Raw genomic sequence first — 27,556 nt, forward strand, 5'->3', positions numbered from 1 at the left:
TATATTTTTCTTTTAAATCTTAACAAGTTTTTAAAAATCTTTCTCGCGAACATTCGGACATGTCTGCTATTTGACGTGTTTACAACCAACTCGAATAACCGGTGTCAATTGAAATGTGCGCCTATCTTTGTTGTCTGCTACCGGGGTATCTAATCTTTACTTGATCCCATTTTTCAAGTATGTTAAACAATAGACAGAAACATAAAAAGAAGTCGAGAAACAAGTGTATAAAAAATAAATGTTACCAAAGGCAAGACGAGTTACTCCTCCCAATACTTGGATTAGTTTTTGGTGTTTTTAACTTACTTTAAAGCATTTAAGTTTGAAACACAAGAAGTATTGAGCGCTTACGTTAAAACGAAAACAAAGATGGTGACATGTTGCTCTCTGAATTCATTATTGAGATGAGTTTTATTTATTTATTGCGGACTATTATCCTCATCTTTCTTGTTTCACAACGTTTCGGCCAACTATTCCTCTGGCCTTCATCAGGTAGTAACCGTGACGGGATAGGAACTCTGAATGTTCCAACTGCATCCTCAACAATTACTGCCTTCCATAGTTGTTGTCTTATCACGTTTTTGGCCAATTAACTATCTGGCCGGCTTTGGGTAGGATTGAAACTGCTATCTTCATACAATGCTCACCTGGAACCGTAGAGATTCAACGTCTCTCTTCACTGTGCCACGGTTCCTGATGAGCATTGTATGAAGATAGCAGTTTCAATCCTACCCAAAGCCAGCCTGAGGCTTACTTGGCCAAAACGTGGTGAGACGACAACAACAACTATGGAAGGCAGTAATTGCTAAAAGGATGCAGTTAGGAGATTCGAAGTTCCTATCCTGTTATGGTTACAACCTAACGGAAGCCAGAGGAATAGTTGGTCGAAACGTCGTGAAACAACAAATAAAAAAGATGAGGATAATAGTCCGCAATAAATAGATTAATGATGCTCTCGCTTTTGTAGTCCTGAGAATCTGTCAAAAGCTCTAAAGTAAAAATGACCGAAATCCACCAAATACCACTGTGACATTTATTGGTTAAATTTCTATCAGTGTTTTTTTTTTTTTTTTACTTCAGAGTTTTCCCCAGTATGTATTACATGTTGTCATTTTTGTTTTCATGTAAACTTACATTTCACATTTAATAAACAATTTAAAATCTGTTAAAACGCCAAAAACTCATCCAGGTAGATAGAGTAACTTATATTGCCTTTGGTAACATTTATTTGTTATATATTTGTTTTTTTTTACTCTTATTTTTGTTCTGTTGTCCATATTACATAACCCATTGTTTTTATTAATATTTTTTAATTATTGTCCAGAATTCGGCCTATATTAAAAAAATAAATAAATAAAAATCTATGATGTACATATCAGTGACTAAACAGAAATATCACATTCCAAAAATCATGTAAATTGATCAAGTAGTTTTTTTTTATAAAGAAAATCACCTTTTAAGTGATTAATAAGTATTCGTAGATATTACAACAAAAATATAATATGAATTATTGAGTTATCTCTCTTATTTCTTGAAATTGTTTTGGAAATGTCCACACGAGACAGTTGCTCCTCGGTTACTCATAAAATTTGATGTTCTTATTTCAAAATACTGGTGCTACCAGATCAAGCTGTCTACTGACTTCCTGAGATGAAACGCACCTACATAGATGTCTTTGTTTTTTTATTCCCTTTTGCAAAACTTAGTCATGTTCTGCGAAAACAAAAACAAAAACAACATTCTCCTCCCCCTCCCCTCCCTCGTTTTCTTTTTCCTTCACCTCCTCACCTTTTTTTTTTTTTTTTTTTTTTTTTTTTTTTTTTTTTTGCCTAGTTGGTAGGGCGATAGAACATACCAACTGCCCCCCTGCAGAGGGTAAAAATCCTTCAATGGGACCACCAGTTGACCGTTGGTGGCAACCCGTAATGCATTAAGAACGGGATCCTGGTGGTTGAGTGGAACATGCCTAGGAAATAATAACATGATACTACAACACACCACTTTGGCCCTTACTAGGCTAGACGGGAGGTTGGATAGGCCCGATCCAATCAATCGGTTGGTCATGACAAGCACTAATTCAGACAATCCAAACAAAAACACACTAACACTCAACATAAACAATAAACTGAATTAATAAGCGATGGCTGAAGGGTCAATCAAGCTGGGAAAAAGGTAACCATCAGGAATAATAAAAATACAGGGAAATCCCATACTTGGGTGGGCATAACCATATATTGTGAATGCTTGGAAACCTCCCCATGTTTGAGTATACCAGCTATGTAGCCCTGGAGAACCGAGGCGAATGGGATTTACCCCCTCATAGTTCTTCCCCATAAGGGGCTCCGAGGAGGGTGGGGAGCATGGCTGATGAATTTTTCAAAAATTATTATGAATACCAAAAAATCCAAGAGACCACACACAGAAATTGACTCTGACAGCGACAATGAAGATACAAACTTTCCAAGATTCATCGTGCTAGAAGCAACGTCTAATATACCGTTAACTAAAATGTCACCCTTCATTATCCAAAAGGTAATATCAAGCAAAATAACACCTAAAAATGTCAAAAAATTAAGGAATGGTACCATATTGGTAGAAGTACTAAATAAAAAACAGGCCAAAACTCTACTTCAACTACAAAAATTGCATGAAACAAACATCAAAGCTTATCCACACCAAACACTAAACTACTCCAAAGGAGTCATAAAAAACCAGGAAATCTCCGTCTGCACAACAGAAGAAATCAAAACAGAACTAAAAAACCAAGGGGTCACAGATGTAAAAAGAATCACATTTAAAAAAAAAGGAGAGGTAATATATACAAACACTTATATATTAACATTCAATTATCCTCAAATACCAGAGACCATCAATATAGGTTATGAAAGAACGAAAATAGAACAATACATCCCAAAACCTTTACAATGCTACAACTGCCAAAAGTTTGGACATAATAAAGACCAATGTCTAAGATTCTTCACATGTGGAAACTGCAGTGAAAAAAACCCAGACCACGATGAAGAAGACTGTCCAAATAAAACCAAATGCACAAACTGTCAAGAAGAGCACCACTCTCACTCAAAACAGTGCAAAATATATAATCAAGAGAAGGAAATAATAACAATCAAATATCAAAAAAATATAACCTTCCAAGAAGCCCGCAAAGAAGTCACAAATCGCACCAAAAACTCATATGCCACAATAACCCAACAAGCAAACAAAATGTATAACTACAATGAACTAAACCTTGCTCCAGAAATTGCAAACCTAGCAAAAGAACTAAAGAACATACTTGAAGAATTAAAATCTTTTTTATCAGAACTGAAAATAAACTCCAACAGCCAAATAAAAGTCAGAAACGAACAACCCAGTATAAAAGAAAACGAAACAAAGGAAATCAGAAAAACTTCCATCAATATTGAGGAATCAATCCCTAAAGAAATGAAACCTCCTCAATTATCAAAACGTGAAAGATCCAAGTCACAAACAAGGACAAAAACAGATGTTAAAAATAAACACACAACAACAGAAAAAATGGAAATAGAACAGAACAACAAAAAAACTACCCCCCAAAAACAAAATGACAAACAAAAAACAGAATTAGTATTAATTGAAAATGAAAATAAATTTGAACTAGTTGAAACTGATAGCCAAAAAAGACAGTCAAGACAAAGTAAATCTAAAAGTCCCAGACCAAAACCCAAAAAAAGCCTCTCACCAGAAACAAGAAACAGACCATCCACTTCCAAAAGAAACACCCAAACTAACATCGAAACTATGGACGTAGACATAAACACCAACAGTCCAAAACCAAAAGAAAATATAAACCATGACTAACAAAATCCTACAGTGGAACATAAGAGGATTAAAAATTAATATCGAAGAAATGCAAATACTTATCAAATCCTTATGTCCTGCAATAATTTGCCTACAGGAAACACACTTAAAAGAAAATGACAAAATTAACATAAAACACTACTCAATATACAACCACATAAACAAATTATCATGCAAAGCCACCGGTGGATCATCAATACTGATAAACGAAAACATTCCACACAGCAAAGTGAACTTAAAAACAAATATGCAAGCTGTTGCAATAACTGCAACACTACACAAAACAATAACCCTATGCTCACTCTATATACCACCAAATGAAACAATAAACGAAACTGAATTAAACAATATAATCAAACAACTACCTAAACCTTTTCTACTGTTGGGAGACTTCAATAGTCATAATATATGGTGGGGCAGTAAAAAAAACAACAAAAGAGGCCAAACCATAGAAAAAATAATTAACCAAAACGATCTATGCCTACTCAACAACAAAGAGAATACATATATGCACCCACCAACGGGAACCCTATCAGCAATCGATATAACACTATGTGACCCAACTATATACATGGATTATAGCTGGAGAACACATAAGGATGCATGCGGAAGTGACCACTTCCCAATCATAATAGAAAACGAGAATCCCAAGCCAGAAGACAAAACACCCCGCTGGAATTTACAAAAGGCAAATTGGGAAAATTTCCAAAATACATGTCAATACAGATTAATACCTGAAGCGAATCCTGACTTAGAACACATCACATATTTCAGCAACACCCTACTCACAATAGCCGAGGAGAACATACCAAAAAGTTCCACTACTACAAAATATAACAAACCCTGGTACAATAAAGAATGCAAAGAAGCTATAAGAGCCAGACGTGCAAACCTAAGGAAATTTAAAAACAGTCCAACGAAAGAAAATTTGGACACCTATAAAAACAGCAAAGCCAAAGCACGGAAAACTATCAAAGAATCAAAACGGAACTCGTGGAAAGATTATGTAACAAAAATTAATCAAAACACAAAACCCAAAAAAGTATGGGAGATGGTCAGAAAAATAGCAGGAAAAAATACAAAGAACCCTATTAAACACCTTATATGCGACAACACAAAGATTACCGACAAACAAAATATCGCAAATAAATTAGCAGAACAATTCTCAATGAACTCATCATCAAAAAACCAAAATAAAAAATTCCAAGCTATAAAGAAAAATGAAGAAAAAATAAAAATAAACTTCAAATCAAAAAATGAAGAAAACTACAATCAATTATTCAACAGTGCAGAACTAGAGGAGGCAATAAACAAATCTCCCGATACAGCAGTCGGCCCCGACGAGATCCATTATCAATTCCTCAAAAAACTACCAAAACCATCACTGGACTACTTATTACAAATTTACAATGAGATATGGATAACTAACAACATTCCAAAAAACTGGAAGCAGGCAACAGTAATCCCAATACCCAAACCAAAAAAAGACCATACAAACCCAACAAACTACCGACCCATTGCACTAACTAGTTGTTTGTGCAAAACTTTTGAAAGAATGATTAACGAAAGATTAAATTGGTACTTGGAAAGCAAAAATCTAATTACAGAAAGCCAGTCGGGTTTCAGGAAAAATAGAAGCCCCACCGATCACTTAATAAAACTGGAAACACGCATAAGAGAAGCATTTGCAAAAAAAGAACATCTAATAGCAATTTTTTTTGACATGCAAAAGGCGTATGACACCGCTTGGAAATACGGAATCCAAAAAGACCTGTATGAACTAGGACTTAGGGGTAGAATGCCAGAAATTATCAGAAATTTCTTAACAAATAGAAACTTCCAAGTACGGATGGACAACACTTATTCAGTCCAAAAAGATCAAGAAATGGGGGTCCCCCAAGGCAGTATCCTGTCTGTCACCCTCTTCAACATTAAAATAAACAATATCATAAAAAACATAGACCCAGGAATTGAAAATGCCCTATACGTGGACGACCTACTTATATACTACCAATCTAAATATATACAAACAGCCGAACGCAAACTACAACTCTGTCTGAATAAAATAAACAAATGGGCCATAGAAAATGGATTTACATTCTCAGAGGAAAAAACTAAATGCATCCACTTTTGCAAATTACGAAAATTCCACCACGACCCCAACCTGAAACTGGATAACAAGAACATCCCACTTACCGACCAACATAAATATTTAGGTATTATATTTGATAAAAAATTGAACTTTATACCGCATATAAAATATTTAAAAGCAAAATGCCAAAAGACAATGCAATTGATCAAAGTCCTAGCACACACCGATTGGGGTGCAGACAAAGTCACATTATTAAAATTATACCAAACTCTAATCAGATCTAAAATGGACTATGGATGCTTCATCTATGGAGCAGCAAGGAAGTCCTACATAAAAGAACTAAATACAATCCACCATCAAGGATTAAGATTAGCCTTGGGAGCATTTAGAACCTCTCCAGTAGAAAGCCTCTATATAGAGGCCCACGAGCCTCCACTGATTCTAAGACGACAGAAGTTAGCGCTACAATATTACCTAAAGCTGGTATCAAGTCCAACAAATCCTGCATATCAATGTACCCTTCACCCACAATACACACATCTCTTCAACAAGAAAGAAGATATCAAGCCCTACAGCCTCCGGATAAAAAACCTTCTCACAGAAGCCCAAATGGACATTACAAAAATACATAAATATAACAAATCAAAAACTCCACCCTGGATGATCAAACAACCACACATAATATTAAAATTAAATAAATATCCCAAAACGAAAACCCACCCATCAACCTTCCATAAAGAACTACTTATCATCCAGAATACATACAAAGAATATACACAAATTTACACTGACGGATCAAAAGATGGAGATAAAGTAGGATGCGCAGCCATCCACAAAAAAATAAAACTAAAGAAAAGGCTCCCAAACGAATCTTCTATTTTCAGCGCAGAAGCAACAGCCATAGATTTGGCACTGAATATAATAACCAATGATGACCATCAAAAATATATCATATTTACTGACTCACTTTCAATACTCATATCTCTAAAAGAAAAAAAAATAACAAACCCACTTATTACAAAATTGCTAAACAAAATAGATGCCATAACCATGAAAAAAAACATTATCTTTTGCTGGATACCAAGCCATATCGGCATATACATGAATGAACAAGCAGATAAGGCAGCAAAGGAAACTCTGCAACAAAACCACATAAGTGGAAAAATCCCCTATACAGACCTAAAGACTAAAATAAACACATTTTTGAAGAGAAAATGGCAAGAAAACTGGAGCTCATGCACCAAAAACAAACTATTCCAAATAACACCAAATATTGGAACGAGAGACACCAAAAAGTTAACAAGAAAGGAAGAGGTAGTAATGACCAGACTGCGAATAGGTCACACTCACATCACCCACTCACATCTACTAAAAGGGGAGGAGACACCAAACTGTATAACGTGTCAAGAACCCTACACAATACACCATATACTGACAAACTGCATTGACCTTGAACAAATCCGAACAAAGTATTACCAAGAAAAAAATCTGAAAACAATATTAAACAAGATTGATCCCCAAAAAATTATCAATTTTCTGAAAGAAACTAAAATATACTCAAAAATATAAGGAAAGACCCCCCCCCCCCCCCAAAAAAAAAAAAAAAAAAAAAAAAAAAAAACCTTAAGAAGAACAAACCAATATTTAACACAACATAACGAACCTTTCGGCATTAAATGACCCCAAAGTGGTTGATATGCCGTAAAACAAAACAAACAAACAAACAAACATATTTCAAAATAAAATTACTTGATCAATTTACGTAATTTTTGGAATGTGATAATTTTTTTCCACCATGGGTATATACATCCTACAGATTTTTATTCGTGAATTTTTCGGATAAAAATGTTTTTATAACACACAACCATTTATGCTCTAAGTAACAAGTTTGAAAATAAAACTTTACAAAGTATTTAGTGAAACTGTGCATGAATTACTGCAATACATTTTCTTTTCCTCTGGGTGAGTCCATTTTCCAAATATGGAGTAACAGATGATAATGGTTACGCTAATAATTATTGAAATGGATGGATTATATAAGAAAAGTGCTTGCACTGAATTCCATCTACCGAAGTACAAAATTGGAGCAAATTTTAATAAATTTATCATATATCAATTGTAAAAGACAACTGCTAAATCATGAAACCACGTTTGTTTAGCATAGGCTAGAGATTGCAACCCCCGGTATCTTATGAAATATGGGTTTTTAAAGATGATTTTTTAGCTTCAATGGTAGTTTTATATGCCAAAATATACAGTATATAAAAAAAAAAAAACTAAAGAAAAATCTGTACGATTTACATACGCATGATAAAAAGAAGATATCGTACTCTAAAAATCATGTGAATCGAAGTAGTTAATCGTTTTAAAATCCAATATAAATTAGTTTTTGTTGACCCATCCTCTTAAATAACTAAGCCGTACCCAAGTTCCACCTTTACTGATCTTCATGGAGTTGTCTCGCCAACTACCTAACACTTGTACACCCCTTATCCTTTCAAGGCCGCTTGGCCTTGATAAGTGATGACTTGAATGTAAAAAAAAAGTTAAATATATTAAATATGTATTTTTATGACGAATCCTTTTTAAACAAATACGATTTTTTTTTTTTTTTAACATTTCCCCTCTTCTGCATATACGGCATAATCGCGTTCTAACACCAGTTCTCGTTAGATCACCAAAGTTAAGCAATGTTGAGCCTGGTCAGTACCAGATGGGTAAACATTTGGGAATACTAGGCACTGTATATAGGGGAACTTCGACACCTCCCTGCATGAGTTCGAAAAACTTAATATTGTCATCTCCCCTAACAGGGATGCGATTGGTGACTGCTTGGGAATTTCATACTCCCATTAAACTTCCTCCTTCAAAGGAAACCGGTTGAACCCACTTTAGGGTTAGTTATCCAGTTTCATTTTCCCTTCCCCTGCATGTAAAGAATGGTTTTCTATAATCTTGCAATTATTTTAGGTTATTTATTTTGTTTTAAATGCAATGCCGTCGCAGTTCGTTTAGCCACAAAATTTGATTTTCTTTATAAAAATAAAACTACTTGATCGATGTACATAATTTTTGGTGTCTGGTGTTTTCTTTCCATCAAGGGTGCATTCATCATACAAATTTTTCAGTGCGACTACACTAGAATAGCGAAATTCAGAAAACAAAAAAATTAATTTAAAAACAAACCCCAAAACACTAGTACCTTCAGACATTTTTGTGTCAATTTCAACTAAAAACAATGATATCTACACCTCCACATTTAAAAAAAAAAAAAAATTATAAAAAGAGACCCTGTTTATTTATATACTTCTGCTGTCATTTATTGCGGCTTAGCCTTTTGGCCAAGATCAAAGTGTAATATCTGTTCTTCAGATGCTGCACTTCCATTTCTTGTTCTCTTTCGGTGGAGGATCAGTCCTTCATGACTGAGACAATTTTTTTTTTTTTTTTTTTTTTTGTACCTTTTCTCCACATTAAAAAACGACCCTGGTGTCTAACTCTGTCCCGTGGGGAGGCATTGTAAATAGGTACTGTCATTTATTGAGCATTATTCATGATTGGTTGGATGTGTCCGGCCTTACCCGGTTGTAAAATACGCTTAAATATATTTAAATTTATGCAGATGTCATTTATTATGAAGCCGATTAGGCATAGTAAATAGGTACACTATTCTCTATTGAATATTATATTGTACCTAATATATAGTACTGATTTCAAGTTTTAGGCATAGTAAATAGGTACACTAGATAAAGTAAATATTACTGACATGTGACATAATAAGGGAAGTAACTCAGTTTTGCTAAAAACAAGGGAAAAACACGGGTGAGTAACGTGAAACGGATGTTTTTAAAGGAAAACAATTCAAAATCGATAACTAAAACAAAATTTAACGTAAAATATAAACAAATAACAAACTAAACAGAATCTTAAGTAGGTTTAAAGAGTCCCTTCCTCGCTCCCTATCCCTTACTCAAGGAGAGCAACGAACGTTCTAAAAACACCCGTTTCCCGTGACCCATCCTTTATTGATGTTAATGCATAATTTATTAAAAAAAAAATAGGCAATAGTTACATGCGATTTACCTCCCCTTTGAACCATCTGGTGCTTTATTAGTTAAACATTTTATTTTTGCTAATTTTCGTCCCAAAATGTTTTCTTTAATAAATTTTTCTAGCTTATCAGTTTTCATAATTTTTGGATATGCTCATTACTGCAACATGACAATTAAATAGAGACCGTTGGTTTGTTTTGAAATTCAGTATTAAAAATTTTGTATACCTAATTTTTTTTTTTTTTTATATAATATGAGGGAATTCTGGACAATTACCAAAATAAAACTCATAAAAGCTTGAGAAAATCTTAAAACTGAACGAATTTATATGGGATGAACCGGTTTTATTAGTTAAAGATTTTTCATTCTTTCCTTGTTTGTTACTGATGCGCAGCTGACTCGATTCTTTTTCCTTAAGGCGGCCGAGACAACACGAATTTGAACTGATGTAAGCACAACATTTTTTTCATCATCCACTCTTCTTCTTCACGGCTTTTTAGATGCTAAATTAATACGAACAATATAAACGCTCTTTAAAGCAAAATTCAGCATTTCTACGCAAAATGAATATTTTCTATGGAAATGAAAACTTTTAATCTTTTTTTTGTTTGTTAATACTTTCTTTTCTCTACACAAATTAACTGACGCAAAAACAAAAGGTTGACTTAGGATTTTCTCTTTTTCTCGGTGGTGGCATATAAGACCTTTTAACACATTTGCTGCCAAAATTTAAATTTGTCATTGCCAAGCTATTTTTCTGCAATTTCCAAAAACTAAAGTCAGCAAATAATGCACATAAATATGGAATATTTATTAGAATTTTTATTTTTAAAGGAATTGTCACAAGCCATTTTTACTAAAGGAATTGTCACAAGCCATTTTTACTAAAGGAATTGTCACAAGCCATTTTTACTAAAGGAATTGTCACAAGCCATTTTTACTAAAGGAATTGCTTGTTTTTACCAGTTTGTATATTTTTTGTAATAAAAATAACTTCTTTTTTTGTTGTTGTTTATAAGTATTTGCCATTTTTTTGCAAGAATTGCAACGCCCACTTTTTATAAAGGAATGGGCCTTTTTTTTTTTTACTAAAGGAATTTTCAGTTTTGATCAGTTTGTATTTTTTTTTTTTTTTTTTTGTAATAAACTCAAATCTGCTTTTATTTATAGTGAATCGTTCAACTTATAACTTATCTACACAAAATTTAAATGGAAATGGTTATCAAAACTTTTCATCTTTTTTTTTGCTTTAATACTTTATTCTTTTTTCTACGCAAATTAACTGATGCAAAAACAAAAGGTTGTCTTACGATATTCTTTCTCGGTGCTACATTGCACTGTAGAGAACCTACTGTTTCTTATATAGTGACATGCATCACTCTTGTCTATTTTATCATTCCATGAAGTGTCTTGAAGACATATTGTGGAATAGCTCATATCCTGACATTGCACTATTAGACAATAGTCACTTTCCTCTTTATAAAGGGATTAATCCATAATTCCATTTTCTGGTTTGATGAGGTTTTAGCATCATTAATTCTCTCCAGAGAATTAATTATCTGAACTTATTTTGGACATACTGCTGGAAATAGAACTTTAGAAAAAGATGAAAATAAGTGTTCTGCAAAAAATGTCTAATTTATTTATTCTAAATTTTAAATAAATATAATTTGAGCCAATGAGCTGGTTCACCTGTGATCGTTCTTGTATGAGAAAAAACATACCAACTTCTGAATGCTTTCTTATGGTGACAAATGAAAACGTATGAAGACAAAATGATGGTCATTCGTGGGATTGTCTTAAATTCGACAAGCTTCGCCATCGTCGACCTTTTTAACATTATAAACCATTCCATGTTGTCGAAGTCAACTGGCACCCTATTTTCATGCAAAAACATAATTGTCTCAATTTATTTTCCTCTCTGCGAGGCCAAGTCTAGCATGAGGTTGGCCTTTAATGAGGAAATCAAACTCAAATGAAAGAGGCACTCGTCATTGTACCACAAGTAGGTGCCTTTTTTTTTTCCTTTTGCCATTTACACTATTTGATGTGTTCATAGTCACCTGAAGTCAAGGATGCAGGTGTTTAACTCAATCATGCACGTTTAAATTATATCCCCTTTCTAAAATCCTGGCACCTGAAATCTTCATCCATGAAAATTGCTTATTGGGCGAAATCACTTGAAATCTTTAACTTTAGGCTCGGGATTCACTCGCGCCAAAGTGAGGCTTGCCTACATTTACATGTGGTACATGTTGCGACACAAATCCTTTCAGCAATTTGCTACCGAGATCTTGTGTCCATAACTCCTTCGCTACAATATGTTTACATAATATGCAGATAGCGATAACAGGCATTGCTTTAATGTGGTGTTGCTTTGAAATGTGCAGCTTTTTGGGAATCTATTTTGTAAAGAACGCGTGTGTGTGTGTGTGTCCAGCTAAAAGTCAAAAACTACAAAGGAAACACAAAGTTTGTATTTTTTTGATTGCCGTTGTCACAGATATCTGAAATCAAGAAGAAAATATTCATGTTTTGATCCTAATCTGGCGCAAATTTTATCCGGGCGGTTGGGGGGAACTTTTTTCGAGTCAGATTATATACTAATTAAGGGGAAGTAATTTTGATTTTTTTTTTTTTTTTTTTTTTTTTTTTTTTTTAAATCAAGAAGTTACTTCTCTTATGCCAATTAATCTATAAAAAGGAGTTGTGTGTCTGTTAAGAGAGAGGAATCGGCTGAAATAAGAAAGATGAGGAGAGGGGAAAAGAAATATAGAGAAGAGACAGCTCTTTTTTAAAGCCCGGAGCAGTGCTGAGAAATTGTGCTATAAAATTCTAAACCAAAATTCATCAAACTTTCGACATCGTTAACGTTTATCTTACAAAACATGTGCAGCTTAAATTCATTTGGCGTAAATTATTTCTTGGCTGCAACTTTGAAGAAAAGCTTCCAATGTAAAATAGATTCTTCCATCTCTTGCGGATGTTTTCTAATTGGTTTGTCTCTCCATTTTTTTTCTTCAACTTTTAATTTTTAGCTTTCTAAAGCCATTCTTAACTCTTTACCGTCAAATTGTACTTTCAAGTCGCCTTTCAAAAAAAGAAAAAAAATATTTCTGACTCTTATGGCTTGTCAACCCAACTGATCTTCAAAGTACAGGTCTATGCATGGTTCAACAAGTGAATGAAGAGTTTGTTTATGTTCGAGCGTCAGTTGCATGCTAACTTTCGTCACGTGTGAGTTTCATGGTTAAAAAAAATTTGTTTTCTGCATAAAAAAATTCTGGCAAATTAAATTCAACAGTTAAGGCAGCATTTTTATGTATTTTTGGGAACTGCATTGAATGAAGGCAGGACGTATAGATATCAAGACAGGTGTGGATGGAGAGAGAAAGAGCTACCTCTATTATCTTTGATATGTTTTGATTATGCAGGATGACCCCCCCCCCCAAAAAAAAAGTCATCTATGGAATTAAAAAAAAAAATTTACAATCTCATTCTGGCGAGGCTCCATGCTTTGGCAAGCTTCTGGGTCTGACCTTTTACTCCTGATCTGAAATGAAACACATACATCAAATCTGTTGCCAAGGTTGCTGGAGAAATGGTGGGATCATTCTACTGCGACAGTAGATATATCACTGCTGATGCAATTCTCTACCTATATAAGAGTCAAGTACGTCCAAGGATGAGCATGAGCTGCTAGAAAGATCTTATCCTGCCTTGACGGAGTTCAAAATAGACTTTGTAGCCTAGTGGGGGATGCCCTTTTCTCTTCACTGCAACATCTCTTCCACAGAAGAGACATTGCGAGCTTCTCTGCTTTATTGTTAGTTTCATGGCAAGTGCTTGTTTAAGCTCCAACCTATGGTCCCCCCCCCATGCCAAACTTTCATGAAAAACACTTGTCTAGCTGAAACGACTATCAATAATTTCCTCCACTCTTTATCTTTGCCTAAACCTAAACACGTAGTTTCCATGAACAAAGTTTCTTTCTTAGAACTGCGCACCTGTGGAACTCTGTTCCGTTTGCCTGTTTTTCAGCTGACTACAATATGGCCGTCTTCAAGTCCAACATAAACAAATTCTTGATGAGCCGTTCCCCTTAAGTAATCCAATTTACCAAATTTACACTTCTAACGATTACTATGATATTGTCCTTTTGACTACTGTACACTCTTAACCCTTAATAATTGGTGACTCCTTTGTAAAAAAAAAAGAAAAAAAAAAGTTTGCACAAATAAACATTTTAGGCTATGCATGACGTATCAAAGTTTTAATCAGCATTTTACTGTAAGTAAAAAAGTGGTGAACTGTAGTTGAGGCTCCCTTTTATTTTTTTTTTTTGTTAGCTATTACATTGATCTGTAGGGGAGACCACGCCTTCTTCCCCAGCATAACCTGCATATAACCCGTGCACCGGTTTAAAATCAGGTGGTTTTATGGATTACACCCCTCCCCTCCTTCCGACAACTAACCCTAACTCTAATCATCTAAGGATGATTCTATTACTTTCTGAGTTATGGGTGCGATGATGGTGACGGTGACAGAAAGCTGTTTCAGATTTAAAACAAGGAATAAACATTCTACTCTTGTGGGGAGTGTATGAACCCTAAAGTGAAAATGATATAGCTGTTATTTATTTTTTTTTCAAAAGTTTTTTTTTTTTAATCTTTCTGCTTGACTAGAAAGGAATCGCTTTCGGTTCAACAAACTAATTTCTTTTAAAGTTCTCAATTTTTTAGATGAGGGCTGACTGTTTATATTACTTGTATCGATTAGACTATTGTTCTCATCTTGAGTGTTATTTGTGCAACGTTTCGGTCGGATTAGCCTTCGACTGTCCGCAGACATGTTGGTTGTTATTTGGAAAAGAAGAGAAAAGTTACTGGCTCCGTAGATATTTTCGTATTTCTTTGAGTTATTCTGTTTTATGTTTATTGTTTCATATTCGTGAAAAATTGGTTGACAAAAAGGAGGCAACTTTAATAATTGATGGGGGATTATCTCCCTTTCATCGCACGGTCCTGGATATGACCTAAAACTATATCCAATGGTGAGGCCCCACTTTGCGGGCTTTGGGGAGTTTGGAGCCACCCTTTAATTGCCATTGCTCCCAGGTCCACTCTGACCCGGAGTGGTAGTACCTGTTAGGGTCCCAACTATGGGTTAAATAGAATCTGACATAAAAAAAATATACTCCATTAAAAATCGTTCCTCAAAATAACTAGATTCGGCATTAAATAACCTGAAAAAGGTTGATATGCCGTAAAACAACCAACCAACCAACCCTTCCATCGCTGAAATTTTAAGGGTGTACAATGTTTGTGTGTGTGTGTTTTTTTTTTTCTTTTTTGTTCTTTTTTCTTTTGTTCTTTTTTCTTTTGTTCTTTTTTTTTTTTTTGCTTATTGATAATCATACTTGATTTAATAAAAAAATAAGTCTGGCATAAGGCCACTGGTTTGCTTTTTCCAAAATCAATACATGCAATGCTTATACATTTATTTAAACATATAACCATCACATACATTAATAGATTTTTGAGAAAATGGTAATCCAAGAAACTGCAGTAGAATGTCGAAATAAGCCAAACTTGTTATTACCTCCACCAAAGAGGTTATATCTTCAGTTGAATTTGTTTGCCAGTTTGTCACTATTTGCTTCTATACAGCCTAGCATCTACATCGCTTGACCAATTGTCACTAAACGTGTTCAGAATATCAATCATCATCTAACTTGTAATTAATTCAATTTAATTAGTTTACATATTTAATCAAATTCGTCACTATACTTATTTGTGTAAAGGCAATATGAATGGAAGCAAATTGAGGATATTGCCAAGGCTGCTGCAAAGAAAGTGGGCTCCCTTTACCATGCTAGTCTTTCACTTTTAGACGGGGTCTAAAGGAGACCATTATGTAGGGTCCACACTATCGGCCAGGCTTTAACCGTGTCACATTTCTGCATCTGTTTTACAATTATTTTAATGGAATGTGTTCTGATGAACTTGCAGCACTTGTGCCCTCATTGACATATTCCCGTCAAGCAGTAAAATCCCATTTCTTTACTGTTCAGGTACCTAGGTGCTGAGAAAACCTTCTACTCTAATAGTTTTTTTTCTCTTGGACTGCTAGACTTTGGAATTCTCTCACTGTTTTATGCTTCCCTGACTGTACTAGCATAAATAAGTTTAAATGTAATGTGAACAAAAATCTTGCTGCTGAACTCCCCACTGCCCCCTACCAGACACGATCCCAAGTTGTAGCCCTTTATGTTCCAAGTGGCAACATGCTTTTTTTTTTGGGTAAAAATTAGTTAAGGGAAAACAAAAGCCTAGCATTCACATTGCTTGATCAATCGTCACCAAACTTGGTCAAAATATTGTTCATGGTCTAACATAACTTTTTCAGAGAAATTTTTTTTTTTTTTTTTTTTTACAACTTAATTTTCCAACGCTGATACTGATGATCAAATGATGAATATTCATTGATTGTCACAGCCTGTAAAAGGCTTACCCTCCACCTTGCTGGACCAATCGTCACCAAACTTGGTCACAGTATCAGTCATGCCATAATGTAAAACTGATTTAATTTTGGGATATCTCTGTCAACTGTTGAGACTCACTACCTGGCCCAAATTGTAGCTCCAAATCACAAAATGAGAAGAAAGCCACTTTTTTTTTTATTTTTTTTTTTTTTTTTGTCATAACTTTGATCCTGTTCCCAATTGATACTCACTACTTGGCCCATATTGTAGCTCCAAATCACAAAATGAGAAGAAAGCCACTTTTTTTTTTATTTTTTTTATTTTTATTTTTTTTTTTTTGTGTCATAACTTTGATCCTGTTCCCAATTGATACTCACTACTTGGCCCATATTGTAGCCAATGTAGTCCCTATCATATATGATCTTGCATTGTTAACTTACAAATTTTTAGTCAGTTGGACTTTTGATAGAAATGAGGTAGTAAGTCACCTATCATTCTGGAAGTTGATCTTGTCTTAACAGAAGTTTTTTTTTTTGTTTTTTTTTCTCGTCGGAGAATAATGACATTGGATGTTTCAGCTTGTTTGCTTTTCTTGCATTGCCTGCGACGGAAATTGTCCTTCTCATTTTGTAGCAGAGACTCTTAGACACCAGCAGCATAAGGAGCTTTTCATCTATGCCTCTCTTCCTTGTGATATGCATCGATCTCCTGAACTTCAATGTTCTGTGTTCTGATAGTGTTCGATTACCGATCATGCATTTTTTTTTTCTCTCTGATCTCGTACTCAAATCTTGAATCTTGAATTCGAATTTCTTTCTGACATTTTTGACTATCTTCCTCTTCCTGCTGTTGAGGAAGTCTAATATTTGCTTCTTTGTATTAATTTCAGCTTAAAACAAAAATCAAGAAAAATACGCATGATGTATGTAGAAGAGATGAAGGGAAAATATATTCCGAAAATCGCATACATTTCATCACAAATTGTCCATAATTCAGTAAAAAATATGAAAGTTAAAAAATTTTAAACAAAATACTGGTGCTTGTCCAGAATTCCCCCTACATTGAAAACAAAAATAAAGAAAAAATTTAAACATCGTATTCCAAAAATCATATGAATTAATGAAGTAGTTGAACACATTCCATGAACACCACTTCTTTTCCTAGAACTGGCTGCCTGTTTCCCTGGCCTGATTTCCAGCTGACAACAATGATTGTCTTCAAATCCAATGTATCTGCATATCTATATATCTATAAAAGTGAAATTGTCTGTGTGTGTGTACATTTCCCTACCAAACTACTCTGTCAATTTTCAGTCTTCAGACTGGAGAGTTAACATAAGGAGTTTTGAGATTTGGGAAAATCTTTTAAATTGATTTTCGGCCAGAAATTTGGCTGTCAAGGAGTCAGTTCAACGATTTGCTCTTTGAAAACTCTACCAAACTCCTCCACCAATTTTGGGTCTAAACACTTGAAATTTTAGATGTAGGTTACTTGCACATGGATCCAACTTTTGTATTTGATTTGAGCCTGAAACAAATAATCTTAAGAGGTCAAAGTAAAAAAAAAAAAAAAAAAAAAAAAAAAAAAAACCTCTGCGGTCTCTACCAAATTGCTCAGCCAATCTTTGGTTTAAACATTTAAAATTTTACAGAAAGGGTATTCAGACATGCAGCAAGCTTTTTAATCAGTTTTTGTACGAAAATTTGGCTGCTAAGAAGTCAAAGATGGAAGAGTTGACCTTTGCAGACTCTACCAAACTCGTATGCCAATTTTGGGTCTAAACACTTGAAATTTTAGATGTAGGTTGAAATGACTCAAACGTTTTAATATATTTATACATATGCACATAAAGTTATGACTAGTACATGGGGCCTGAGCAAAGCCGAGTTGAACTGCTAGTATGTATATAAATATATATATATATATATATATATATATTTAGAATTTTGCTTTTAGCTATGGAAGAAAGTCTAATGTAAACAAGTTCTTGTTGAGTCATTCTCTTAAATAATTAAATTTCAACCAGTTATGATTACTACACTCGTTAACCCTTATCTTTGAACTAGCCTCAGTGCCCGGGTGTTTGGAAGTGTGTTGAACAAAAAAAGTTGTAGTCAGGCAGGCTCGAACTCGTGACGCTAAGGCGGAAAAGAAAAGTGGATGTGTGTGTAAAGGTGTTGGTTGAGCAAGAAAAAAAAAGGAAAAATTGAAAGTGCAAAAAAAAAAAAAAAAAAAAAAAAAAAAAGTAGAAAGCAGGTTCAAACCAGTATCACACCAGAGGAAAAAAGAGGTTAAAAAAAACAAAAACAAAAAAACAATCTCTTACCAATGTGCCCAGCGTGGTTGTGATGTCACGGGCAGTTGAAATAACGCCTTTTATGCAATGTCGTGGAAGCGAGGGTTGAATGACTTGCAATAAATGTCAGCAAACCCCCCCCCACTCTCTCCGTACCAAAGTGCCCAGTTGAGGGTGAAGGAATTTTTAGCCAATTTTTCGATATTTGTTGTCTGAAGGGGCGAGCTTCAAAATGATACCGATCTTGTGAAAATACATTGCCTCTGTCGAAAGTTTTAGGCGAACATACATACATATATTTAAACAGATGTTTGCCATTTATATTATAGACTAGCGGGGGGTACCCGGCGTTGCCCAGGTGTTTAGAGGTGTGTGTGTCGGGGGGGGGGGGGTTAGATCAAAACATGGCCACGTGTTTGGAAGTGTAAAAGAAAAAAAAAAAAGTTTTATTAGGAAGGTAGGCTTGAACCTCAAAGCCTTGATGCGGAGGTGGAAACGAAAGGGGGTGGGGAAAGCCAGACACTTAACCATTTCACTTTTTTATACCGAAAAATGAAAGCAACACGCGTCGATCCAAAAATGCGGAATATTTATCTTTTCAAAGTTGGGCAAATTAAATAGGCGACCCCCATTGTTAACTCGTAGATATTATGATTTTACATGTGATATAAAAAGTTTTAAGAAGGAGCGAGCCAACCGAGAACGCCGACGAAAAAGCCTTTTTCGGACATGCACAAAAATGCACACACACAAACCCATTTTCGCTTTCATATTTATAGATGACATTCAGGCCTTGAGAAGTGGTAACCCCTTTGTAAAAAAAAAAAAAAAAAAAAAAAAAATTAAAAAAGAAAATAATAATCTATTTTTAAATAAGAAAATCCAATTTTACGAGTAACAAAAGAATGGCCGTCTTGTCCACCATGTTGAAAATGATTTAAAAAAACAAAACAAAAAGCGATCTCCATAATTTAAAACCAGTGATATTTATGTTGTAATGCCTACAAATTCCTATTAATCACTTAAAAATGATTTTCTTTATAAAATTCTGAACAAGGATCAAAATATGCATAAAATTAACACTTTAAAATTGCGAACAAATATCACCCTGTGCGTGCGTTATGGAAAAGGGGGGTGTAGGGAAATGAAAATTGTTATTAATCAATGTTTTATCCTTATTGCAAGACTTCTGCAAGATGACAGATTTGAAGAAAATCATAGAAGTTAAATCCGTCCTCTTGAGAAAGTCTTGAAATAAAAAAAAAAATGAAATTTTTTATTAATATATAATAATTTTCGTTTTATTTTTTTTACCCGTTCTTATTTCTCATTACATTGGATTATATATATATATATATATATATATATATATATATATATATATATATTATAGGAGCAAACAGTAAATGAAACATGTTAAAAAACACTTTGAAAAAGAGCTAAAGAATATTTAATTTTAAAAAGGAAACACTTGATAAGTGGATAGTCCTTAATCTGCGGAGTTTCGAAGAAATACTTTCCTTCTCATCAGAGGGTAGGAATTAGCAAAATGCGGGATCGGATTTTGCATACAAAAGTATTTGATGAAACAACAAGTAAGTCAAAGATCTTACTTGATAACAAAAAGTGGAGCAGAAAAAGGTGATTACACGTGAATGGATAGTCTGGTGAAAGGTAAATAATCCAATGACGGTATATTATTTTATATATATATATATATATATATTGTACAAAATTTTGTTTAAATTCAAAGACTTACATTTTTTTTCTCTTGTTTATTTTATCTTGGATCTCTTCATTACAGCCGTTTCATTGAGATGACAATTTTATGTTTTCATAAAATTTTTCTTTCTCATTAACTCGTCAAATGTGATTTCCATCTGATGTTACCAATAAAAAGTTAATTTTGTACATGATACACCTGGTGTGTTTGCTTGGGGAAAAGAAATTCCATCCCCACGTTATTACAGGTCGGTCATCTTGGGTACCGTGCACATATATATATATATATATATATATATATATATAACTACTACATTTACTCACATAAATTAATATACGAAAGTATAAATTTATGCGTAAACTTGAAGTATTTACTTCAAGAGTGCTCAATACGTAGGTAGAGCTAGTTAGTAAGTTATAAAATAGCCTGAAGAATCTTAGAGTGGATGAAACGCGGAATATTCAGTGTAGCTTAATCGCCATATATATTTTATAACTTTATATATATATATATATATATATATATATATATGTATATATAGTATCACCTTTTTTTGGCAATTTTATAAGTTCCAAATCTTCGCGACTATTGATCAGAATTTAACAAATGAAGGCTCGTTGGAAAGGTAATGACCTGAATTGTGTAGTTGGCTATGTGACATTTGCCCTCAAAGTCATACATTTAAGGGGATTATCCATCATCCAGAGCCTATTTTTAGCACTTTTTTTTTTTTTTTTTTTTTTACAGCCATAAAATGTTTCAATCATAGTCATTTATTTTTCTAGTTTTGCATATGAATTAGAAAATATCTCATATTTGCCCCAAATCTCTGGTCTTGCTTGCTAAGCTTTCAAATGATTAAACTATAAATATTAACTCTTTATTATTAAAACTAATAATTGTTTTTCCACTATAGTAAAGCACTTGAACAAAAGATTTTGAGGGTCTGTTTGTGAATTCTTTGAATTTTTATACACTGATGGTGACGATTTTTCTTGACAAAACTAAATGTTTTGTTTTTTATTGTTCCAGAAGCGAGAGCGCCGCAGGTAGTGAGGATACTATTCCCCGGCGGGTAGGGCAATATTCAGAGTCACCACCTCCTGCTGTAAGTAAAACTTTGCTTTATTTTTTATTTTTATTTTTTTTGTCTGATTTTCTGATTGTTTATTTCCATTTTTTTTTTTTTTTTTTTTTTTTTTTTTACATTTTCTCTTTGTGGTCATCATTCATTACAAATTTATCGATCAAGGGAGGAAATTCTTATTTTCTCAGACATTTTGTTTTTTCACAACTCTGTGGAAAGATTTTTGTTCAGAATTTCCCAGTATAAAAAAAAAAAAAACTCGTAAAACTCTGTACATGCCTACGACAAAACGAAAATATCGTAATCCAAAAAATCGTATAAATTGATCAAATACTTTTATTTTTAAATAAGAAAATCAAATTTTACGAGCACCTGACAAATGACTCCTCCACCATTTTGAAAAAATCTCAAGAAACAAAGGGAGATAACTAGATTTGTCTTAATGCCTTTTCCATCAATTGTGTTTAAAAATGATTGTCTTTATAAAAATAAAACTACTTGATCAATTTGATTTTTGGAATACGATATTTTCGTTTTGACACTGGTACATACATCATCAATTTAAAAAAAAAAAAATTTTTTTATAAAGGGTGAATTCTGGACAAGAACCGTTATTTCTTAATTCTAATTTCTCTTCATAAGATCATTTCTTGGCGCATTTAACCTATAAAAAACACATTTATCTGCTTAATTGCTTTTCTCGATATTTAATTGTTAAAACATACTGCCACTTAAACATAACTGGCTACAGTGAATTAGGGACAATAGCTAAGTGGAGAGTTGTGCAATCAAGTCTTTGTTAACATTACATTTAAATTTCTATATGTTGTGAAGAGAAGTGTTATATTCATATATTATATGTCCCCGTTTACAATTTTAAAAAATATAAAGTACAGTCTCGAAAATGATATGCAGGGAAGGAATTTCAGAGGCAGGCATTTCGGTCATTTCTTAACACATTTAACCGATAAACGGAAACATTTGTCTTTTATTGTTTTTTTAAACCCCCACCTTCTCACCCCTACGGTCATGTAATTAATTTATGAACAGTTAAGACAATCAGTTTAATGGTTTGTTGAGCTTTTATTGAAATCGTTTTTGGAACCAACTTAATATTTCATGAATGAAGCCCCCATTAAGGACTCTTTAAAATGTAAGGACTCTTTAAAATGATTCAAATATACTCCATCCCCCTTCCCCACCTTTTTTTTTTTTTTTTTTTAAATTTAAAATGCACTTTATATTTTTTTACAAATTGTAAACGAGAACCATTTTGATCATATAATATAACACTTCTCTCCACACTAAAGAACAAACAAATACCATTAGCTAAATAAATAAAAAAAAATTTAAATTAAAAAAAAATAAAGTCTATATTCCAATTTTCAAGATGTTGACCATTTTACTGTTTATTTCTTTAAGTATGTTGAAATGCTCAGTTCTTGACAGCATCTGTTTTGTAGCCAGAATAATTCATGTAATTATTTCAATTTTTTAATTTATTCCATGATTAACTCCTCAGAAGAAAAAGAACTTATCAATTTTAAAAGAAAATAAAGGAATATGCGCATGATTACAAAATCCGAAAATTGCAATTGTTTTTATTTGTTATGCCATCTTTGAATTTAAAATATATTTATATATATATATATATATATAAAGAACTGAAATCAAAAGGATGTAGTGTTTATCTGGTATACGCAATGGTAAACTTCAAACTAATATAAATAACAGTATTTATTTATAGAAAATTTAATCCCAACTGAATAAAAAAGCTCAATATGCAATAGAGAGTAGAGTTTATTATAAGAGAAAGAAAATTAAAACTGTAGTTCAACTTTACAATCAAAATTTATTGTTTGACTGAATACTCCAAAAAACAATTTACAAAGTCCTTACTCCGCAGAGTTGCAAAGAATGTTATTCTTGTTATTCTTCTCATCAGAGGACATAAAGAAATCAGCAAATTATATTTGTAGCAATGCTAGAATTTGCTAGTTATGGCATTAAGTGAAACCGCAATTTATTGTAGTTATAAATTGCGAAGAAAAAAAGTGAAAAAATGTTGGAAAATCATTTCTTTTCCATTTGCTGTGGAGATATTTATTCACTGCGATATAACTTCAAAACAACAACTTTTCATTTTAATTGTTGAAACCAAATTCAAATTAATTTAAAAGGAGGTATTTAAATAAAACTTTATATTACTCAGCAAAATGGATCTTTTTAATCATAAAAGCAGTTTCGCTTGACTTTTTAAAAGGAAAAAAAAAATCAATGAAATAAACTTTAAGTGGTGATCACTGTGTAAAAAAAAAAAAAAAAAAAAAAAAAAAAAAAAAAATTGAAATTGTTTAAATGTGGCGAGATTGATCATATGAGAATGAAAATAAAAATTCAAGTTGATTTTTATAAAATCAAGCAGACAATATCACAGGGTCATATGAAGGTCAAAATATGGCCAAGAGGTTTTGTACGGATGTTTTAAACCCTAATTTCATGATTGGATGAACACCAAGAGAAAAAGTCAGTTGATAAAAACATTTGGAATATTTACTATAAGGTCAAGGGTCAAATTGTTTTGATTTTTTTTTTTTTTTCCCCTAACTATTGAGATTTTTTCATTTCACCAGCAAAAATATTCTGAAGACAAATTTATGCTCACGTGTTATACAGCATCTTCCAAAAGTCATCATCTATTTTAAAATTTTAATAACATCAAAACTTTATTTCTGATAATAACAAAACTTATGCACAAATAAAATCTATTAAAAATGAATCTCATTAAGCTGAATGTCTCATACTTGTTACACTTATATGCAATTAAACAAAATATATTTATAAAAAAAATGTCATTAAGCTGAATGATCTGTACTTGCCACATATTTCTGCAAAGGCTCATAAATAATTTCATTACATTTTCTAAAATTTCACAAAATATTTTCAAACTTCAATAAATAATTGCAACTGATCAAAGATTCGTATGTTGTTCGTTTCTGAATTGTAGATGAGGATAATTTGTATCATTTGGATTATTTTGAGTACTCTTCTCAATTGGAGTCCTTTTTTTTTTTTTTTTTTTTTCCAAAATGTTTTGACCGATGTACCTTCAGACCTACTTCAGGTGTCTTTTACTGAACTCTGAAATCTCTGCATGGAAGAGTAAAAGGTAAAGTACTTGTTTAAATCCACTTTTGGAGTTTCATGGTTCAATTGTGAATTCTTTAATTATTCATGACTGATGGAATGAAACCATGCTATCTCCATGGATTTAAATAAAGGGTTCCATTTGTAAGAAAGATTCCAGAGTTCGGCAAGATACACCTGAAACGGGTTGGAGGTTACATCGGCTGAAATGTTTGGAGGATTCTAAAGAATCCAAATAATACCAATTTGTTCTTTTGAATTTTTTTTTTTTTTTTTTTTTTTTTTTAAGAAACTTCATTAAAAAAAAAATCCTGTCATAAAATATTTCAACACGTTCTTGCATTGTCTAGATGATTATGATGCTAAAGACCAATATTAGAAGTAGTAATAATTTTTTTTTTTTTTTTTTTTTTGTAGAAAGAATCCAAATAATACCAATCTTTTCTTCTGAAAACTTCATTTTTTTTATTTTTTATTTTGTAGAAAGAATCCAAATAATATCAATCTTTTCTTCTGAAAACTTCATTTTTTTTATTTTTTATTTTGTAGAAAGAATCCAAATAATACCAATCTTTTCTTCTGAAAACTTCATTTTTTTTTTTTTTTTTTTTTTTTTTAAAGAAACTTCATTAAAAAAATCTATAAAAATATTTCAACACATTCTTGCATTGTCTAGATGATGATGCCGAAGAAAAAAACTAGATGAAGTAGAAATTAAAATTATCTATTTGTTCAAATTTTATTATGAGAAATACAGTTTTGATGATTTTAAAAATAGTTGATCGTTGGAAGACCATGTATATACCAAAAGAAGTTTTGGTGGGTACATTATAAAATTTTTTTTTCTTTTTATTTTTTTTTTCTTCTTTTGCATGTTGCTGACCACCTCTTGTATCCGTTTTTTTTGTTTTTTTTCTTCTGTTGTGCATTTAGTTTTTTCAATTTGAATTTCTCAAATGACGAGGCTTGCCTGGATGATGGAACCACAAACATGTAGGTTTGCCTCCTCCTCTTCATCCGCCTATCTTAGGGATTATGGTTTACTTATTAGTGGTGGTTTGGATCTCATAATAACCAGGTCATTCTAGAAAGTTCAATATCATGAATCCTTAAAAGCTGTTTCTGGACAAAGTGAATTCAGCACTCCCGGTAACATCAATAGTTGAGCGGAATGTGTTTAGCTTGCCACCCTATCTGATGTCAAATTACCACACGTAAACAAAAATAAATAGGGTGTTCCAAAATGAATTTATATTTCGAAATGGATGATGTATTTTTGGGACACCCTGTATCGAAAAAAACTGATTTGGTTACAGAATAACCTTTTTTTTTTTTTTTTTAAAATTCAATATCATTTACTTAGCATTCATATTTATTTTTTTAGAAAAATTGTAAGAAAGATTCCATAGTTTGGTAAGATACACCTGAAACGGGTTGGAAGTTACATCGACTGAAATGTTTGGAGGATTCTGAAGAATCTAAATAATACCAATCTGTTGTTTTCAAAAAAAATTTTTTTTTTTTTTTTTTTTTTTGTAGAAACTTCCTTAAAAAAAATCTTGCCATAAAAATATTTCAACACGTTCTTGCGTTGTCTAGATGCTGAAGAAAAAACTAGACAAAGTAGAAATTAAAATTTTTATTTATTTATTTAGCATCAATATTTATTTTTTAGAAAAAATGTTTAAACTAAACATTTATACAATTTTTTTTTTTTCTTTAATAAATTTGTAATAAACAATCGTCATATTGTATTAAAAAAAAACTGATTTGGTCTCAGAATAATGTTTTTAAATTAATATCAGTTATACAAGGTGAGTCACGGGAAACGGCTGTTTTTTAGAATGCTTTTCACTTTTAAATATTCTGTAATGGCGTAATTTAGTAAATGTTTTTATGTACATGATAAAATTTTTGTCGAAATATTCGCAGAGGTTTGTTTTCCTTAAAAACATCCATTTCCCGTGACTCATCCTCTATTTACTTAGCATATAATTATATTTATTTCTTGCAGAAAGTAGAAATGTTTAAAACATTTATGCAGTTATTTTTTAGTAATAATATATGCAGTATTAAATAAGCATATACAGTGATTGTACATCTAATAAACAAAAATAGGTTCATGGCTTCTAAAATTCAAGGACTGTAGCATAGCGGATGAAGTACTTGGTAAATTCAGTTGTAAGTGAACCTCTTTTGAAGGTTTATTCCTAAAGGTGACAGAATACAACTGCGAATTACTTAGAACCTCTACCCAATCGCAGCTGACAGAACAAGAGCATGCTACCTCTGTGATAAATAATAAAATATATAATTAACAAGTCTATGTTCCAAATTTCAAGATGTTGACTATCTTATTATTTATTCCTTTAAGTAATTTTTTTTTTATTTTGATTTGGGGGAAGCGATCGTGGAAGTATGACATCGGATACAGTGTCAGGCTAAATCAGTTCATTTCAACTTGTTGGCATCTTGAGTGTTTGAATTTTCGTTTGATCCGATAAGTTTTTGATATATTTTTTTTAAAATATTAAAATTTTTCTCCCAAGCTTTTGCAGCTTCAATATTAAAAAAAAAAAAAAAAAAACCCCCAAAACTACTGATTGCTTTAATGGTTTTCTGATCGTGCTGAAGCAATGTTTTTTTTTTTAATTTTGTTTATTTTATGGTACAATACATAAAACATCTAACCTTAACCAAGCATAATGAGACAAATGCTTTATGATCACACTGCCATGAAACAAGACCTCAATTTTGATTATATTTTTTAAGCGGTCCAATTTTTTTTTTTTTTTTTTATTTTTTTTTAAGCGGTTCAATTTTTTTTTTTTTTTTTTT

At 32.4% G+C, this 27,556-nt stretch overlaps 1 protein-coding gene across 23 annotated transcripts in view; it reads left to right on the top strand.

Moving 5' to 3' along the window:
* The window catches only part of LOC145266322 (protein tweety homolog 1-A-like), a 301,166-nt gene that overhangs the window by 176,112 nt on the left and 97,498 nt on the right, over nt 1–27,556 (top strand). For 11 of the 23 annotated variants that reach the window (XR_013864700.1, XM_080121887.1, XM_080121885.1 and 8 more), the window contains exon 13: nt 21,517–21,592. Coding sequence is in view for 22 of the 23 variants with exons in the window: in XM_080121887.1 (XP_079978013.1) it covers nt 21,517–21,592 (76 nt within the window). In the remaining variant the exon portion in view is untranslated. Of the gene's footprint in view, nt 1–10,399; nt 10,430–21,516; nt 21,593–25,651; nt 25,712–27,556 lie in introns of all 23 variants that reach the window. The other 12 variants (XM_080121883.1, XM_080121881.1, XM_080121890.1 and 9 more) reach the window with 3 other exon arrangements.

Source organism: Euprymna scolopes, chromosome 41 (assembly GCF_053919585.1).
Source record: "Euprymna scolopes isolate OS-2025 chromosome 41, ASM5391958v1, whole genome shotgun sequence".
NCBI lineage: Eukaryota > Metazoa > Mollusca > Cephalopoda > Sepiida > Sepiolidae > Euprymna > Euprymna scolopes.